This window comes from Haemorhous mexicanus, chromosome 18 (genome assembly GCF_027477595.1).
Source record: "Haemorhous mexicanus isolate bHaeMex1 chromosome 18, bHaeMex1.pri, whole genome shotgun sequence".
NCBI lineage: Eukaryota > Metazoa > Chordata > Aves > Passeriformes > Fringillidae > Haemorhous > Haemorhous mexicanus.
This window is the reverse complement of record NC_082358.1, coordinates 8,768,424-8,787,812: the sequence shown is the minus strand read 5'-3', so window position 1 is coordinate 8,787,812 and position 19,389 is coordinate 8,768,424. Positions and strand designations below refer to the sequence as shown.

Below are 19,389 nucleotides of genomic sequence, written 5' to 3'. Positions count from 1 at the left end.
TGTATTAAATTTTACAGTGTTTAAAAGGCTATGAAAAAATTTATGTTATTAAAAAAAAAAAAAAAAAAAAAAAGAAAAACAACCAGGAGGGCAAAGTTCCAGGGAGGAAAGGAGAAAAGCCCAAGAAGGGGATGAGCTGTGGGGTGGTGCTGGGAGCAGCCACTGCCACCTCTGTCATGGCAGGCGCCGGGAATGGTCTGGCACTGATGCCTCCTCCTGCTCCCACTTCATCCTGGATGGAAAACCAGGCTGGGAGAGATGTGGCAACTGCCTCAGAACGGGTGCCTGAGTGGGACCTGCCATTTGCTGAGGACTGGATGATTGTGGCTTTTGCCACCACTCAGCCTTTCCCTTTCCTTTGCTCTCCATATGTGAGCAGGACACGGATGCGTTGCAAGAGGCTGTGGGGCTCCACTGAGCCCCCTGCCTGCCTTTCCAACCCCTCACAGTCATTTGGTACAGACATAAAAGCCCACAGCCGCTCCCAGCAAGAAATTCCCAACAAGAAAATCTTTGAATTATTCCCAAGCTGTGACTGTGGAAAGCCAGGCTGCCCTCCATGAAGGGCTGCACAGCTTGGAGGCATTAGGGACCCCTTTCGCTGCCGGGGCAATGGCCAGTCGGGAGCCACCCTCCTGCCCTCTGTCCCCTATGCTGGATGTTTCCAGCTTCTTCAAATCACAGACACATTTTTCATCTCTTTATTTCTACCATTGTCATTGTCATTGTTCTAGGCTGGTGCAAATTGGGAACTGGCCGTGCGCTGACACTGCTGCTCCCTTCGCCCGCAGCCGCTCTTGTCCCCAGAACCAGCAGGAGGGCCCATTCCAGGGATGTAGATGGTACTGCATCCTGCTGCCAGTCCCCCAGGGGCTTTTGCACCTTGGTCCATGTCCCTGCCCGGCACAGGACCCCTGGCATGCTGCATCCTGCCTTTCTCCAAAATATTTCCCCTTTGCAGCCTGCCTGAGGGGTGCTTGGTGGAGGATGCAGGGGCTGTGCTGGTGTCTGTTGAAGGTTTGGTTGAGACCCTCCAGTGTTTTGAGAGCTCCTGGGGCCTCAGCAGCACTGAGGAGGGGGCTGGAGGCTTTGGGAATGATAGAATCATCCAGTTCCAACTCTCTTGCCATGGGCAGGAACACCTTCCACCAGACCATTCTACCTGGCCTTGAACACATCCAGGGACTGGGAAACTCAAACCCAGAGCATCTCCAGCCTCAAGGGACCAGGGACAAGGACTCCCCCTTGCAGCACCAGGGTGCCCAACCCTTACCACAACTATGCAGGGATCTGTAGGGGGGTTGGTGCCTCTCAGCACTAGGCAAGAGAGATGATGTGGAAAATAATTATGCAACAGGATTTATCCATTATTAATATGGAAATGGAAGAATTCAGTGAATGTGTAACTTCGATCGAGAGCAAGATGCCAGGGCTGCAGAGTTGTCCAGTGCAGTAGGATGTGCCAGACAAGCAGCAGCACCAACTGTCTGGGAAGAATGACCGGATGTTTGAATAAGCTGAGAACAGCACAGCCTTCCAGGGCTGTGGGGAGGCGGGGATGCAGGGATATGGGAATAGAAGGATGTATGGATGCAGGAATGTGGGGATTTGGGGGAAGAAGACATGCAGGGACTCAGAGATGGAGGGATGCAGAGATTCAGGCTTGTGGGGATGCAGGGATGCAAGTCCTGACCTGATGGTCCCTCTGCCCATCACATCCCTCTGCCCATGCAGATCCTCTCCCTAACCCCAGGGTGCCGAGGCCTTCTCAGATCAGCCTCACTCTGCTCCTCTGACCCCTCCAGGCAACTTGGCAAAATGATGGAGGAGGATTGCTGAGCAGATCCCAGCTTTTGTTCTGGGAAAAGAGAGGCCACACCAAGCCCTTTCTGAAATTCCTTCCTGAAGCCTTGGCTGGGCGCCGCTGCCGCTTTGCTGAGACATTCAGACCCTGGCAGCACTGGAGCTTGAGCCTGGCCTGGCCACGCCATCCTGCCTCTTCCCAGCACCCAGGGTTAGGGAGCTGCAGCCTTGGCAAGAGCTCCCTGCTCCAGCCTGTGCCCCTGTGCAGGTGTCTGGGTGTGGAGCCTCCATGCCAGCCACCTCCTGGCTCCTCTTTGCCCCTAGAGTCAGGAGGTGGTGACTTTTCCAGGCCACCAGCATTGCTTTCCCTGCCTCATGCTGGCAAATTCCTTTCACAAGAACAGGAAATATGAATTCTCCTCTTCTCTTTGTTTTTCAGGGGGAAAAAAATGTAAAAAAAAGTAATCTAATCAAATGCTGTTTGTTTGTGGTCTCAGTGATGTCCAGTTGTTTGGTTGAGGCTCAAGGAGATGCCATCGGGATGGCCAAGGACAGGGACACTCCAAACCTGCTGCAAACCCAGGTACTCCCAGCCCTGCCATTGTCGGCAGAGCTGGGGCTCATCCCCATGTGGGGATAGACAGACATCCCCATCCCAGTGGCTCCACTGGAACTGGGAGCACTGGAGCCAGAACTGGTTTGGCTGATGGAACCATTGCTGGCCCTGCTTCTGTCGGGCTGGCTGGGAGAGTGTGGGAGCACTGGGATTGTTGTGCGGTGTTCCAGGAGGGCTCAAATTAACAAACCAGCATTGTTAAACAGCTCAAAACATCCGTACCCTTTAATTATCCCCTTTTCCTAAGGGAGGAGGCATTTTTCACCTGGGGAGGCCATGCCACACATTGCTCTTTCATCACAGTATGATGGGATTTTTCCTCAGTGCTGATGTCTGGAAGCAGCCCTGCTCCAGGCCCACAGTGGGAAAGCACTGCTATGCCAGGACCCTGGAAATCCCCATCCATGGGAAGCACCGCTGTGATGCTCGCAGGACCCCTGTTCCTGCACAGGTATATCTCTCCTCCAGCAAAGAACTGATGCAGGTTTATTCCCTGTCTCTGGGGAACTCTGAGCAGCATCAGTTCCCTTGGGACTGGAATCACCCTTTGCACCCCAGAGCACCCCTAGGCCAGGGCTGGGACCTCAGCAGGAGGGACCCTCTGCCTGCAGGAAGGTGCTGGAACCTCCCTACTGCAATGGATGGCCGGGTTGGTTCTATTCGGAACCTCCCAGCCAGCCAGACAAGAAGGGGGATGGATGGAAAGAGATGAGGGCTTATGATGTCTCTCCATGTTGTGGTTGCCTCAGAGCTGAGACAGAGCTCTCCTCTCTGGTGGGGAGCCATGAACCCCCAAAATGCCGTGGGAAGGAGAGGTGGCAGCTGAGAGCGCCTGGAGTGCGTGCGAGGTGCGGAGGAGGCTGGGGATATTTGGAAATGTTCTTTTTCTGCTTTCATAGTGTGACATGCATTTTTTACTTCATTTAATCTTTTTTGCTCAAATTCCCAAGTGAAGAATTCTTTCCATGAGCCAGAGCCTGCTGCCACGGCTTTGCGCCCGGCCGTGGCACTGGGGACCAGTTGGAGACCATGTCCCTGTATCTCTCCTCCAATTGCAGCAGCACGGATGCTCAGAAATGGGCACGAGGCTCAGGGCACCCAGCTGGCACCCTCTCCATCACTGCTTCAGCTCCGCTGTACCACTCCAACTCCCTTTTCTCCCCACTCCTGCAATTTGGTGCTTTCTGGGGTGATGAACCTTCTCTGTGTGCTTCGAGCGGGAGCTGCCCACAACCCATTTTAAACAGCTTTGTCTTTATTCCAGCTCCTGAAAATTGAATTTGTTAGTGGCATAAACAGGATATAAAAGACTGAAAAAAATAAAAAGAAAAGGGGAACATTTTTCTCCATGTCTTTTCCTTCAACCTCTGAGGACCGTATCTGCTGACACTCCTGAGTGTTAGTCAAACTCCTGATGACAAACAGGCCCTGGGGACCTGCTCTGTCCAGCATCCCAGGATACTCCTGATCCTGGATTTTTTAATACAAAGGTCACCATTTCTTCTCTTTTCCTTTTTTTCCCCCTGGTGTTCTCCAAACTAATGGTGGTTTATGGTGCTCTTTGACGTCAGCCACAAATGGGGCTGCCAGGTGGTAATAATTTTCCTGAATGTTGGCTAAATACAATTATCACTCCATTTTCACTTCAGAAATATTAAAGTTTGTGTTTCTCCTGTTATTAATTTTGAAAAAAAGCCTTTATAAGTCACCATGGCACACGGCCGCCGGCCCTGGGGTGCTGGCAACCACAGCAGGGCTGGTGACCAAAGTCCAGGCTGGCCCTGCTGTGCCACGTTCCTGGATTGTTCTGGAGGGGAGGGATGGGAGGGACTGCCCTAGAGACCAGGGACAGAGCCAGGAGTTAGGATGTCAGCTGGACTGAGGATGTATCCTGAGGCTGGGAGGGTGAGGAAGGACCCATGTCCCTGTGGAGGACCCAAATTCCAGTTCCTGAGGACCATGAACCTAAATTGGGTGTTTCCCAACCCCATGCCAGCACAGCAGGGTCCATCGAAGGACAAAGCTCCTAGACACGCTGTTTCCTCCTGGCTTGGTGTCCAAAGCATGAGCACATCCCTGCAGCTTTGGCCAGGGCAGGCGAGAGCTGAGGAGCCGCTGGCTTTTGTCACGGAATGATCACATCCTGCTGCCAAGAAGGGTCCATGAGGGTTGGGATGCTGCAAAAGTCCACGTTCAGCTGCAAGCAGAGGACCCAGGGCAGTTCCCAGAGCTGAGACACTGGGGTTGGATTATCAGCAAAATGGCTTAAAAGTAAACTTTGAGACAGAGCCTTTGGTGGCCGAGTCCCAGCTGAGTGATGCCAGCACCAACATCAGGCTCTCAGCCCTGGCACAAGCTGAGGTGCAGATGAAGCCACATATCCCAAGTTTTGCTTCCCTGAGGGCACACAGATGGGCACCCTTCTTGCCTTCCACTGCCCAGGGTCACCTCAGCCTCTCACCAAGTCCCCTGAGTGGGACCACATCTACTGGGAGCTGCAGCTGTGGCAGAGCATGGGCAGGGCAGGTCATGGGCAGGGCGGGTCATGGGCAGGGCTGGCCTTGGGCACCAGAGCCACGACTGCAGCGGCTGCTTCCACAGCCCTCCCTGGGCTCTGTGGCTGCAGAGGGGAATTTCCCCATCCCCAACCAGCAGCCTGCTCAAAGCCTTTGTCTTCTGCTGAATTCCAGCTGGTGAGAGTCATCCACCAGAGTCAGAGGATTTACCCTCCTGGGGAATGATGTGCAAGAGGGAACCATGTAGTCACATTAAAATTATTTGAAAAAGAATGGGACTTCTGAGTGCTGTCTCACGTGGAGCCAGGAACATCCATCTGACTGATGCTTCCATCTGTCTTTCTCAATAGTTTCCTTAAATAGTCCAAATATTTAAAAAAAAAAAGGTCTGTTGGAATTTGGCATATATGGTTCTGAGGAGAATAGAAGAGGGCCAGATACTAAAATACTGCTGCCTCGCTCCCTTCCAGTAACAAACACATGATTTTCATTGCAGGGAAGGCAGAGGCACATCTGGCTCAGAGGAGGATGCTCCATGGTCACCGATGCTTTGGCTTTGCTGGGAGAGCAGGCTTTGCCCAGGCTGAGAGGTCCTGTTGAGCACAGTAGCAGCACCCAACTCATCTGGGGAATTCCAGCTCCCTACAGCAAAGGAATCTGCAGTCCAGCTGCCCCAAACCCCAGGCTCCCTGTCCTACACTGCAAGTCCTATCTCCTGCCTTTCCTTGGAGAAACCTTCCCTGAGCCCCCACCATGCACAGCCAGGGAGAGTGGCTGCAATGGCAGGAAGAGATTCTGGAGCACTTTTCACACCATGTCGCTGTTCCTTGAAGACCTTGCCTGATGTTTCTCTTATTATCACCTCCTGCCAGCTTTTCCCTGGAACCCTGCAGTGCCCACAAATGGGAATTGGTTTAGGGCCTGGCTCAATGTTGGTGACTCCTCACCACCATGTTTGCTCGTTTCATCCCTTCAGCTCTGCTCAAGGAGCAATGACAGATTGTCAGTGTCAGAGTTTCAGTGGCTCTTGTGGGATGGAGATGGATGTTGGCTTCAAGGATGGTGCTTGGTGCAAGTGCTTTCCCATAGGGATGCTGGGGGCCTTTCCCTGCCCCAACATCACCCACTGCTGGGGCAGAGTTGGATAAAACCTTCAACAACCCCCAGCCTTCACATTCACCTCCTCCTTTCACCTTCTCCAGTGAATACCGAGATCCCAATTCAACAGCTCATGCAGCAAGCAAGCGCACCCTCCATCCTCTCAAACTTCTCCACATTCCACCATCCCCACCTGGCTACCAGGGCACGCTGCCCCAACACCACCTCCCCTTGGGAAATCCCAGCCCAGCCGTTACCACCAGCCCCACGGAGCAGAGATCCCGGCGCGGGGACGCCGTCCTTCCCCGCGCCCGTCGGTGCTGCCGCCGCTGAGCCCGCCCCGCGCCAGCCGCCGGGTGTTCTCCCCGCTCTGACAGCTGGACGGAAATTGGAAGGCGACGCTGACATGTGTCAACAATAACCAGCGAACAAGCGCCAGCGGCGGCGGCGGCTGTCCCCACCACCTCGAGGAGGCTGGCCACTCTTGGCTGAAATCACGGCACATTGCGGCTGGAAGCAGGAGTATTGTTTCAATTATTTCCATTATATAAAGTCAGGCCATTTAATATATTCTGCCTCAAAGGGGCTCAACTAAAGAGATAAAATAAACACTGGAAATCTGCTCTGCTGACATGGACCAGGAATTCAGTTTCGACACCAAGCCTTCCCTCCCATCTCACTGCTCGTCTTCCCTTTCCTCCCGGCTCTCTCTCCTACTCTTGCTGCTCCTTGGCCTTCAGTGCCACTTGATGCCAATTCCCTCTTTGGGCTTTGCTCCTGTTTTGGCAGCTGGAACACTTAAAGGCTGTGCAGCCACACTGGTGTCCTGAAGTGGAGCAAGCTAGAGGAACCAAGAAGAGAGATGGAGCTCCAGAGCTTGCTCTGGGATGAAGGATGTGCTTTATGGCAAATCTTCAGCCTCTTGGGATATCACATTCCCTGGGAACAGCAGGAATGGTGGGTGGCACAAACCCAGGAATGGCTGAAGTGTGGCATGAAGAGGAGGAGGAGAAGGAGGAAAAGGAGAAGAAAAAGGAGGAAGAGGAAGAAGAGGAGGAGGAGGGGAGAGCAAATGTGCCATGAGCATGCTGCAGGCTGCACTTGGCAATGCCAGCACTAAAATCAGCCCCTTTCACGCGTTTCTTCTCATCTGGGAGAGCTGATGGCACCCCAGCATTGAGGGACCTCACTGGCTCTGTGCTGGCATGGGAGGTGGTGAGTTGGGCTGCCAGGAGGCTGGAGCTGCTCCCACTAGCTCTGACCAGACAGGAGCTGCTTCCCATTAATGCTTCCCACGGCATCAGCCTCCCCAGAGCACTCCTCCCTTGCAGGGCTATGCTAGTCCAGGTATTCCCAACGTGTTGGCATGTGGCAAGGAGCGCCAGCCACAGCAACAGTAAATCTGATACTTGGCCTTTCACAGCACATTTCCCTGCTCCGAGCTCTCCTGGAGTGGGGTCATGGGCAGTGCCACCCGCAGGGACCCGGGTGATGGAGGGAGCCGTGTCACGGGATGCCAGTGAGGGCTGCGGTGCAGCGTGAGGTGGAGCTGGCTTTTCTTCAGAGCAGGGAAAGGGCCTCTGCCTCACTGGCGCGAGAGCAGCTGTGACTTTCCATTCCTGTGGGAAGTGGGCTGCCACCGTCCAAGCATCTGGGCTTGTTATGATGGGAGAGGAATGCCAAGTATTTTTCTTCCTTATCCACTACCATCCGCTCAAACCCTCCCCTGATCAAACCCACATTCATCGCCTGGGATGCACTGGGGAAGATCCCTCCCAGCCCTCGTGGCTGCTGGGAGCTCATGGCACCTGCGGAGAAAACCCCGCCCTCATCCAGGGGCTCCCTCCATCCCCCTGCCCCTTCCTGTCCCCTGCTGCTAGCCAGCTCCAGACATTTAACTTTCACTTTACTACCTTTGCTAGGAGCATCCCTGCACCTGCATCCCTTTGCCTGCATCTCTGCACCTGCATCCCTGTGCCACCACCTCTGTGACCGCATCCCTGCTGACCTGTGGGCCCGGCGGGACCACACTGTCCCCTCCAGAGCCCCGAGCATCCCGAAAGCAGCCACTGGGATGGTGCCACGGGCGTGTGCCCTGGGGCGCCTGCCGTGCCGGGAAGCAGGCGGTGCAGCTTTGGAAGGTCACCAAGATTTTTCCGAAGATGAAAGTGTGCTCAAGTGTCAAACAAACTTTCCAAATTATCTTTCTGGACACTTTCTCCCTTCTGCTTTGGAAGACGGAGGAGGAACATTTCATTCCCTCTGTGCTGGCGTGGAGCGGGGCTGCGTGAGGAGCCGGGAGCTGCCGGCGGCACCCGCGGCTCAGCCTCGCTTCTCCCCGACATCATCCCTGAGTCACCGCGGCTGCTGCCCTGGCATCAGAGCTGGGCTTCCCCCTCCCCGCAGCCCCCCAGACCCCTCCCAGCACAACAGAGGGTTGCCAGGTCCAAAGTTAAACAGCAGACACCACCTCTCCTCCCGCCGACAGCAGGATTTGTCATGAATAGACGAATTAAGGGAAACGTGTGGATTTCTCTGCTCTCTCAGGGATACCTGGCACAGAGCAGCAGGGGCATGGGGACTGCCGCCTTTGGCAAATCCCCCGTGATCCCAAACAGCTGGGCATGGGCTGAGCAATGGCCACGTGGTGCCCCCAGGATCCAGCACTAACGAGAGCTGTCTAATTAGTGCGTCCTCCTGTGACGGGTCACCCTGGCAAGGCTTGTGCCGACATCTGCTCACCCGTGCCAGCAGCCAGAGACTGTGACCTGGCCCTTGCCCAGTGTTTGCCTCCCAGGTCTGAACAAGGAAATTCCCTATGGGCTCCAGGGCAGCTGTGCGGGCACCCAACAGGACTTGTGGAAGTTCCTTGTCCTGTGGCATCCATGTCTCATCCCAGTCACTGCCATCAACACTGATGCAGCTGCCTGCAGCCATGGTTTGGCGACACTCAGATATCCCCAATGCCATTGCCATGTCCGTATTCTTCTGTGCTGGGATGGCAGCAGCATCCCCATGTTCACATGGGCCCCAGCCCTTGCAAACTCCTGATGGCGATGCCATGCTGCAGGTTTGGTTGTTTATGGAAATTTTGTTTGAGCCAGATGCTGCAATTTATGCATTTTATGTGTAATTTTTCAATTTATTTCGTAATTAGAAAAAAAAAAAAACCCAAAGTGATCCCAACCATTATTACTCCTGGTTTCCTCAGTTATTACTCCTGGTTTCCTAGAGTGAGGCCAAAGGGGTCTGAAATGGCTCCTTTGTTGTCTGATCATTAACCCTTCAGGAATGAAATGCAGCAGTGCCGGATGGGAGTGGTGGGGAGAGAGGTTCAGGGGGGCTGGGGGAAAGAAGGGAAACAGGAGGGAGAAATTCGAGGAGTAGAGAGATTAACCCCAATGTACTGTCCCAGGCATGGCTGGACACCCCAGGACACAGATGGACATGTCCACTGCAGCCCTGTGGGTGGTCCCCTCTGGTGCAATGAGTTTGCTGGCTTTCAGCCCCCCCAGCCCATTCGTCCCTCCCAGGCAATGCAGACCCAGAGCATCCCAGGTGGAAAGGGGCCCTGCAGCTCGCTGGCGTGTGGGATGAGCAGGTGGATGATGACCTGCCCCAGGGTGGTCAGGGGGGTCCTGTGTGCCCAGAAAATCTCTCTGTGCCCCCTCTGGGGGGAGGAGAGGGGCACCGTGTGCTCGTTTGCACGTGGTGAGGACAGGAGTGAATGCGCTGTCACTGGGGCTGTCGCTGGTGGCCAGAGGCCTCGGAGACCTGGCTGGGAGGTCACCAGGCTGTTCCAGGGCGTAGCTCCTGGCACCGGGTTGGGACGATGGGACGAGCACATGGGGGTCCCACGATGGGGACCTGTGCCTGTAGGTCACCTGGGTACCTGGCGAGTAAGATGTCCCCCTCCTGTCCTGCACCCCACTTCAAGCACAGCCCCTAGGTGGGTTTTGAGGAGCACGGCATGCAACAAGGGGTGTGGACAGCCGCATGGGAGCCCAGAACAGCTCAGTGAGCTCGTCTTGGCTTGGAACAGCTTGGCACAGCTCGGGTCGCCTCAGCTTCGCTCCCGCAGCTCGGAGGGAGGTGAGTTAAGAAGCGCTCGGAAAATCAGAGTCAGCTGCAATCCTGGGGACAGCCGGGGCAGACCCGCAGCCGCCGCCGGAGCTGCCGGAGACCCACCACGGCTCCCGGCGACCGGGGGGCTCAGCCCTACCCGGGGGCTGGCACTGGCCCCCCCAGCCCTGCGGGGACTCGGAGCGGGGGGCTGAGCCGGGGGGGCTGAGCCGGGGGGGCCGGCGCAGGCGGCGTCACCCTCCTGGCTCCACCCCACCAAAATCGTAGGGGGCTTCGCTGTGACCCCGGCGCTGGGATGGCAGCGGGACAGTCGGACCGCGGCGGGACGGCGGGACGGTTCCCAGCCGAGGTGGTGGCTGGAGTGCTCCGGGGGGATCCAGCCAGGGCGTTTGCCAGTCGCTTTGTTGCTGCCGGGGGATTTTTTATTTTTTTTTTTAGGATTATTATTATTTTGAAAGGGAGGGTGAGGAGAGGGGGCTGACACTGACTATAAAGGCAGAGCTGCCTGGAGCAGCCGGCACTTCCCCGTCACCATGAGCACTCCCCGGGCCTGACAGCCCCAGCCTGCCCCACTGTCGTCGGCTCAAGCTGTCCTAGAGTGTGGCTGTGTGTCCGAAGCTCGGGTTGGGATGGTGTGAGCCCGGAGCCGCTCGTCGCCCTCCCACCACCCCTCACCGGCTCTGGCAGGAGCCGAGCCCGCCAGCCGCTTGGATGATTTGATTTCTTCCCTGTCCGACATCACTCCTGCCCAGATGCAGTGGATAATATTCATGTTGCTGTTATTCATCAGCTCCATGGAAATGCTCACGCAGAACCGGTGGAAGAAGCAAGGTACAGTGTGCGCAGTGGGCTCGTCCCGCTCGGCTCCTGCGGGGTGGCTTTGGGACACCAGGCTGCCTGTCCTGCCTGTACGGGGCAAGAAGGAGTTGTGAACCAGGGCTGGAAGTGCCAGCAACCAGCACACCCCCGACCCCTCGCCTTGAGCCCCCTTGGGGACCGGCTGTGTTCCCCCCTGGGTGCATGGCCCGGGGCTGGCTTGGCGGTGTAGGAAGATGCAGAGCACAGCCCCATAGCCCTGCCTGCCCGGTGCCAGCCCTGCCTTTGGGGCTGGCAGGAGACAAGGGACACTGGCTGGCTGACAGCTCTGCAAGCCCCAGCAGAGCCAGACACAGTGGGGATAGCACAAAATAGGCTGATTTTCTGATATTTCCTTTCTCTGCATAGCACACCAAGTGCCTTAGGAGTAAAACCTCCTGGAAGGATGCTCAGAGCCATGGCAGGCACTGCCTGTCCCCTGCCCCATCCTTTCCCCAGGAAGAGAAACCAGCTGAGCCCCTGCTTGGTGCCTGGGCAAGGACAGGGTGTGCTGGGGCTGTGCCAAGGCATGTGCCCCCTCCATTGGGCACTGGCTCATGTCCCCTCACCCAGCAGTGCCAGGCAGTGCCAGCTGGCTGTGTGGAGTGGGTCCAGGGCTGGTTCTCAGCTCTGTGCCAGGAATACCTTGGTTTTGGAGCCAACATGTGCCAGGGTAGGGGCAGGACCTGCCAGAACCAGGGCTCTCAGGGCTGGAGCCCGGAGAGTTTCCCTTGAAGTTGTTCCATGTTAAAGGCATGCGGAGGCAGTAGGTGTGGGTGATGATGTGGGTGGCCAGGCTGGTGGCCAAAACACCCCTGATGGGAAACAGCCAAGCACCAAGAGGGGCTCCAGCTACCACTGCTTGGTGCTGGGTAACACAATGCTCCAAAGGCCTCAGGTCTTGGCAGCCTGGGGGCCTGGCTGTGGCTTCACACCCCAGACATGTTATATACCTAGGGATAACCAGCACAGAAAAGCCAGCACAGGGTCCAGGAGCCACAAAAGGTGCTGCAGCACCCCACAGCCTCCCTACTGCCACTAAGAGATCTGGTCTGGGCAGTCCAGTGCCCCAGGGACTCATGGTTCCCAGCAGGACTGGGCATAGGGTGGGCAGAGATGGGGGATGTCACACCCATGTCCAGTAAACTCAGGTACTGCCCCATGCCCAGTGCCCACCCCAGCTCAGCCCTTCCCTCTGCCATCACCACTGGACAGGAGGAGATGAACCCCTCTTGTTCCTAACCCCCAAGCCCATGGTTTTGGAGTGAGCCACATTCTGTTGCTCCCAGTGTCACTCTCAGTGGCAGAGACGTGTGTGCCATGCCAGCAGTACTGTGGAGTGGAGGACAGTGGTCAACCCCACTTCTCCCAGCCCCGTACCATGGGATTATTTCCACAACCAGGGAGAGGAAGGAGGCCCTGGAGCCCATCCAGGGCTTCCCACCTTCTTTGCCCTGGCTGGAGGTGGAAGGAGAGCAGCAAAAAAAAAAACCCTAAATATCAAAAAGAATTAGGGAAGGGAAAGAGGCTCGTAAATCCACGGGTCTCCAGGGAAGCCACTCCAGCTGCAGCCAGGAACACAAATGTTGTCAGCATTTGGTAAATATGTAACGGAGACCATAACAACTTAATGGATCCAAGGTGCTTCGTTAGCGCTCCCAGCAGATGCAGCTCTAATGAGAGCTCCTGGCAGTGCTGCCATCCCAGACAGTGTGCCCCAGAGACGGGACTGGCATGAGCCAGCTTGGGGACAGCTGCATGGCACCACAGCACTATGGACTGGCTTGTGCCAGGGACCAGCACACGGGGCTGAGAGGCATTGCGTGCCATCATTGTCTGACAGAATCCTCTGCCGGCATCCCCCCGGCTTCCCAGCACCTCTGCCCCAGCCCCACAGCCGTGGGACCCTTCTGATGCAGCTTCTGGGGTCAGAGGGACCAGTGCCAGGCACTGCTCCCAGGGCTGAGTCTATGTCTATGCCGGGAGACACCCAGCAGGTGGCTCGGGCTTGTAGCAACCTTGTGTAGTGGAAGGTGTCCCTGCCCATGGCAGGGGGCTTAAGATGATCTTGAAGGTCTCTTCCAACCCAAACCATTCTGTGATTCTATGGTTCTATAGAGCCCAGGTGCTAAGCATGCTGTACCTGGGCTTCTGGCACAGTCACTGCTACTCAGGCTGTGGTGCCAGATCCAAACAAACAGCTCCCAACAAAGGGGCATGGTGAAGGCATTGGATGCCTGCATGCAGGAGTTCAGTGCCCCCTTTTGTGGCTTTTCTATGGGCTCAGAGAGCGGGAGCAGTTGGCAGAGTCTCTGTGGCCTGGTGGATGTTGGCACCATGTCCTTGTCCCTGGGAACAGAGGTCACCCACCTCGGGGTCAGTCACCCTCCCACAGCCTGGGAGTACAGCACAGGCAGCCAGGGAGGCAGCAGGGGCTCTTGAGCAAACAGACAGATTCTTTTCTCAGCTCCTCTTGAGTGCATCCAAAATGCCCTTTGTCCTCTGACACTTAAGAGGCATCAACTGATTAATCCAGGTCAGATCATATTTCTACCCGCTGACCCAGTGGTTGTTCCACTTCCCATGGGATGGGCAAGGCTGGCTTGGGGTGTGGCTCAGACTGTCACCCATGGGACGTGCTGGGCATGGGGCAAACCCTCAGACTCAGTCTTGGAGTGCTGGAGGCCATCAGTGCTGACCCAGCTAGGAGCGATGCCTCCAGTGTCCCTTTGCTGCAGCCCGGACAGAGGTGGGGATTTGAGGAGCAGAGAGAGGTGGGGTGGCATTTGCAGGGACAGGACAGCACTGTCCCCCTAGTGTGTCAGAGAGAGGCCACAGGGCTGGGGCCCCCCTCAGCACCTGTGTCACAGCCCCTCTCCTCCATCTGTCCCCGCAGCGAGTGCTGGCCTGCTGGAAAACTGCACGGGCTGCGTCCTGTGCTCTGAGGACAACGGCTGCATCACCTGCCACCACCGGCTCTTCCTGCTGATCTGGAGGGACGGCATCCGCCAGTACGGGATGTGCGTCCACACTTGTCCCCCAGGCTACTTTGGTGTGCGGGGTCTGGAGGTCAACAGATGCACAAGTACGTCCCGCGCCAGCCGGGTCCCCCTGCTCCTGCTAGTGCCCCCTGCTCCCCTCGGCACCCTGCGGGTCCCAGTGCTGCGGGAAGGGCGATGGCTTTATTTCCCACGGCATCCCTGGTGGCACTGGATCTAGGGGCGGTCGGGTCGGAGGGGCTTCGTCCCTTTTTCCCTTGCCCAGAGCCGCAGCCTGGACCCCGCAGCTTTTGGGTCCCCGGTGGGTGCCAGGGCTGCCCCGGGCTGTCCCGCTGACCGGCCGTCCCTCCCGGCAGAGTGCAGGTCGCCCAGCTGCGAGAGCTGCTTCAGCAGAGACTTCTGCATGAAGTGCAAGGACAAGTTTTACTTGTACAAGGGCCAGTGCTTCCGGCAGTGTCCCCCCGGCACCGCGGCACAGCCCGGCACCCGCGAGTGCCAAGGTAAGCAGCACCCGCACCCGTGCCCGCCGTCCCCGGGGGCGTGCCTGGCTCCGAGGGGTCACCAATCCGTTCTGTCCCTGTCTCTGCAGAGACGTGCGAGCCGGGCCCGTGGAGCGAGTGGAGCGCCTGTACCCACGAGAGCCGCACGTGCGGCTGCAAGTGGGGTGTGGAGACGCGGGTGCGGGAGGTGCCGGAGGCTGCCCGGGAGGAGGGGACTGCCTGCCCCGCGCTGCTGGAGACCAGGAGGTGCCGCATGAAGAAGCACTGCCCGGGAGGTGAGCACCGCGCCGCCGGGGCTGGGGACAGCTTCTCGTCCCTGCAAAGTGAGACCGAGGGGCGCTGCAGGAGGACGGTGGCAGCAGGGGTCTGGCAGTGGCCGGCGAACCATGCTGTCATCTCCCAAGCATTTTGAAACTCTGGGTAAAGCCGTCATCTCAGGCACATGTGCTGAGCAGCCCTAGGGCTGGCTGCTCCCACCTGGCAGTCCCCGAGACTGCCTGGGACGAGCCAGTGTCCCCTTCCATGCTGGACTGGGCTGGGCTGGGCACTGGCACAAACCGCCGTGGTGGGATGAGGCTGCCAAGCTCCAGCTCCCATCCTGCCACGACGTGAAGGGAGGCTTTCTGTACTGCAGCTGTGGGTAAGGAGGGTTGAGACACACAGAGGAGGTTCCTGCAAAAACCTCTGAGCTCCCTAAAAGCTGGAACACTCATGGAGCAGGAAGGCATCACCCAGGGAATTTTCTGGCCAAAGTTTTGGGAGACACCCCAGGGCACAGTGCCCCTCCATGGCTCATCTAGCCAGATGTTCACTCATGCTCCTGCACTTCCCCCACCTCATTCCCAGGCTGGGGGCTCCCAGGGATCTCCCCACCTTTCACACTCCAGACCACTGCAGGGTCTGTCCGGGTGGTGCGTGCACGGGTGCAGGACTGGCGGTGGGAACCAGGATGTGGCTGATGTCATTTTTGGATGCAGGCGCCTGGACTGAAGCTACCCTAATAAATCTCCACTTAATAACTGGCAGAAAGGGGGATGCATGAGATACCGAAGTGAAGTGCCTGGCAGCAGATCTGAGCCAGCCAGGGTTGCGGTTCGGAGCTGCGGGATTGCTGCACCGTGGGATGAGCTGGCCGGCTCTGCCAGCGTGGCGGGGATCAGGGAGGACAGCACTGGGTGGGGGAGAGAAAAAGGATGAAGAAGGGGGGCAGCAGCAGAGGACGTGCGTGCTGGGCGAGGGCCACGGAGCCAGGAGAGAGGTTTCATCCCAGCAGCATCAATCATAAGTAATATTTTCCTGCTGACAGTGCAGAGGAGCTGATTCCCTTCCCCACCCAGGTCTCAGCTCACGTCTTTGGGGTGCCAGGTGGCTTCGATTTTGAGGATGTTCTCCTCCCTGCTGGTGTGTGGCAGCTCCAGACCCGCAGAGCTGGTGACAGTTTGATGCAAGAAATTTAGTGTGGGAGGACAGGCTGCTCTGGAGCACTGTGTCCTGGAGCACCGTGCCCGTGCCCTGCCCTGCCTGGCACACAGTGGGTCCCACTGGCAGGGACTGCTGTGCCTGTGTTTCAGAGTCACTTCGTCTTGTGAAGTTACTGGGAAGGCACTGGCACCTCAGAAAAGTGCTTGGCCTTCTGCCTCTGCCTGTGCTCCTGCAAGCTGGAAGCCATGGGGCTACAGTGGTGGGCTCAGGGACTGGCAGGAATCTACTCTTGAGGCTGCTATCTGGGATCAGCTTCAGAGACAGGCCTGTCCCCTGCCCAGCAGAAGGAATCCCATGAGTGCCCCCCAGGCAACCCCCTCAGGAGAGAGCAGCCCTTCCATGTGTCCCTCTGCTGGGCAGGCTGTTTGCAGTCCCTGCCACGGCAGAGAGTGTCTCTGCCCTCGCTCCCAGGCTCCTGCCCGCCTGGCCAAGTGCTGGGTTATGGGATCCAGATGCTGGAGGAGGACGAGGAGTTCACTTGATGCATCTGAGGCACCCCCAGCCCAGGCAAGCCAGGGCAGGCGGCCGAACCCGACCGTGTGATGAGAGTTTTGTGCCACCACTTCTGAGCCATCCAGGCGGCTGGAAGGGAAAAGCCGCCGCGCTTGGCCGTGGCACAAACCCCTCGCGCTGCTGTAAATCTGCCTTGGGTGTCTGTCCCGCTCTCCAGACGCTTGGCGTGCGTGCCGTGCCCTCTCCTTTGTGGGTGGCAACTGTCTGGAGATCAGAGCTGAGAAACAGGGTTTCAGAGCCAGCCAGGACAAGAATTGGAGCCCTCAGAAGGGACTGGGGACAACAGTGCTGGCGCACGCAGCACCAGGGACAGTCATGGTCCCTTATGCCCCTCACAACACTGAACCCCCCCATGTGACACTAACTGGAGTGGGCACAGGGGGGCAAGGACCCACAAAGCTGCCCAGTTTTTGGGGCAACCATTCTGATCAGTAGCATGGACACCCCCTCTCAGTGGAGCCCTTGGCACAGCAGGGTTTATCCTGAGTTCCTGTTTCTTTGGTGTCTCAGCACCAACACCTCAGCCAGCTGGAGGGTGTGTGGCAGCTTCTTGGGGTGAGCAAAGGTTTGGGTCCCAACAGCCTGACCCTGGAAAGCTGGCACTGGGTTGACCTGCGATGCACACAGGTTCCACCAGCATGTTGGTTGTGCCACTGGGGTGGGGACCATCCACCTGTGGAGGGCATCCACAGGGAGAGAGAATTAGCACCTGTGCAAGGATGTGCTCCAAAGCCACCTTGCTCCCCAGCATGCCTAAATCCTCCCAGGGGTGACTGGGTCCCATGGTGGAGGGCAGGTTCCCACATCATGGCAGAGCTCAGCACGGCTGTGCCATGGCTGTGGGGTGTTGGCACAGCCACTGCCCCTCTCCAGCACCCACAGTCCTTGCTCAGAGAGGAGCTGGGGTTTCTCCAAGCAGCTTCCACTTGGGTTGAGCTGCCCCACCCCATTCCTAGGGATTTTGGGGTACCAGGACTGAGAGTCCAGCCATGGGAGATGTGGGGACAACACGCCAATGTCCTTGTGCCCATGCCATCAGCACACTCAGACTCCCCACAGACCCACACTGCTGTTTCATGACTGGGAGAGGGCTCTGGGGTCCCCAAAATCAGAAACTGTGTCCAGCACTAACACTTTGAGGGAGGATATGGGATCAGCATCCCATGCTTGGGGCTCAGGTCAGATCATGCCTGGCCAACGAGCGAGCGTTCCTTTTCTTCTCCTTTTTCTGTTGCAGAGAAAACTGAACCCAAAAATAAAGGCAAAAAGCGACAGAAGAAGCCGAAGACAGAAAGGCACACGGGCACCTAGCGGGCACCAGCACAGGAGCTGGGGCACCATGGCAGGAGCTCCCAGCCAACTCCTGCCACGGTGCTCCAGCCACATCACCCCTGGTTTTCCGTCCACAGGAAAAAAAATTGCACAATTTTCTCTGCCCCCCCATCCCCCTTTTCTTTTGAGACAATTTATGGCCTGTAAAACATTTCCTTTTCAGAAAATCTAATTTGCAATGTCCAAAGCAAAGCCCTAGGGCTTGGGGAGGGGGTGGCTCCTTTATTCCTCTGGTCTTCCCTCTCCCCCAGCCTGCTCCATCCCTTCCTCCAGACGAGTGGGATGGGGTTAGGCTGGGGTTGGACCCTGCTAATGAAGCTGATGCCTGCCTGGATAGTGTTCCCCAGGGCTGGGAGATGCCCTGGCTCCACAGGGTCCTGATTTTATGGGAGTGCTGGGGGGCACAGTGCACCACTGAGATGCTCCAGGTGCTGGATAGTGTCCGCCATCCCCAGCCACAGGCTTGGGAAACAGCAGGACTCCTGGGGTTGGGGCCCCACTGGGGACTGTGCTGTTGCTCAAAACAGCCCAGCCTGGTGCTCAACATCCCCACTGGCACAACCAAGGGACAAATCCTGCTCTCCTGGGGCTCAGAGGGCAGCTGGACCTCCAGACTGACAACCCTTCTTGGGATCTTGCCATCCCAGGACTCAGCACGCGCCAAATCCTGCCATCCTCAGGCTCACAGAGAGGCTCAAAGAGCTTCTCTCCCAGCTGGATGTGGGCACAGGATTTTGGGGTGACCGTGTCTGTATTCAGTCTAGGACAGGGACAGGCACAGTGTGAGTACAAGCCCAGGCAGGGGATGCTGCCGCGTCCCGCGTCCCCAAGCAGCGCTGCAAACCCCTCCCAGCCATCACCAGGGTGTGACCGTGGGGTGCTGAGCCCAGGCGCGCCCCTCCCTGCCACGCTGTGTGTGTCCCGGGCACAGAAGGCTCTATCGGGATATATACCGTGTGTGTGCTTCAATCGCTGTCCAGCCGCAGGCAGCTCTGCGTTTGGGGATTGCCGGGGTGCGAACTCCCCGTCCCCGCCCTGAGCGGGAGAAGGGGAGGCGGGGGCTGGCCGCGGGGTGTCGAGGCTGCGGGGGCTGCACAGACCCTTCAGGACGGGAGCGCTGGGTGTCAGCACCGAGCCAGCCCTAGAGCCGGCACAAAGCTGCCGGAGCACCGCCTCCGATCGCTTCATGACAAATAAATGGATTAAACCCCCAGCATCGCTCCTGCGTCCCTGTTTTCCCCATTCCCATTGAATTGCTGCCGGAGGGGGTTTGGGATGCTGGCCGTGGCCACGGTGCAATCCCGTATTCCACAGCTCTGCAGCTTGGGTCCCTGTGGGGGGCCACCCTGCCCTGCCCCCCCAGCACTGGAGTACTGGGGAAAGATTTGATTTCAAGTTTTTAATGAGCATCACTCATTGCCTGAGCCAGCAGTGGGGCAAGCAGCAAGTGTGACACTGGGACTGCCATTCCACAGGATTGGGAACCACCAGGGTTTTTTTCTGGGTGTTGGAGAAAATCCCCCTCTGCTAAGATGCTTGGACATCCCCTTGGCAGCCTGTCCCCCACACCGGGATTGTCTCCTCCTGGGGGA

General features: G+C 57.6%; 1 protein-coding gene across 1 annotated transcript; it reads left to right on the top strand.

Annotated features, from left to right (window-relative positions):
- Nucleotides 1–10,218: 10,218 nt before the first annotated feature.
- On the top strand, nucleotides 10,219–19,010 carry RSPO4 (R-spondin 4). The gene is made up of 5 exons (XM_059862594.1): nucleotides 10,219–10,947; nucleotides 13,868–14,056; nucleotides 14,327–14,470; nucleotides 14,560–14,745; nucleotides 17,703–19,010. Exons 1-5 carry the CDS (start codon nucleotides 10,869–10,871, stop codon nucleotides 17,774–17,776), a joined length of 672 nt encoding a protein of 223 aa, XP_059718577.1. The 5' UTR covers nucleotides 10,219–10,868; the 3' UTR covers nucleotides 17,777–19,010.
- The last annotated feature ends 379 nt before the right edge of the window (nucleotides 19,011–19,389 follow it).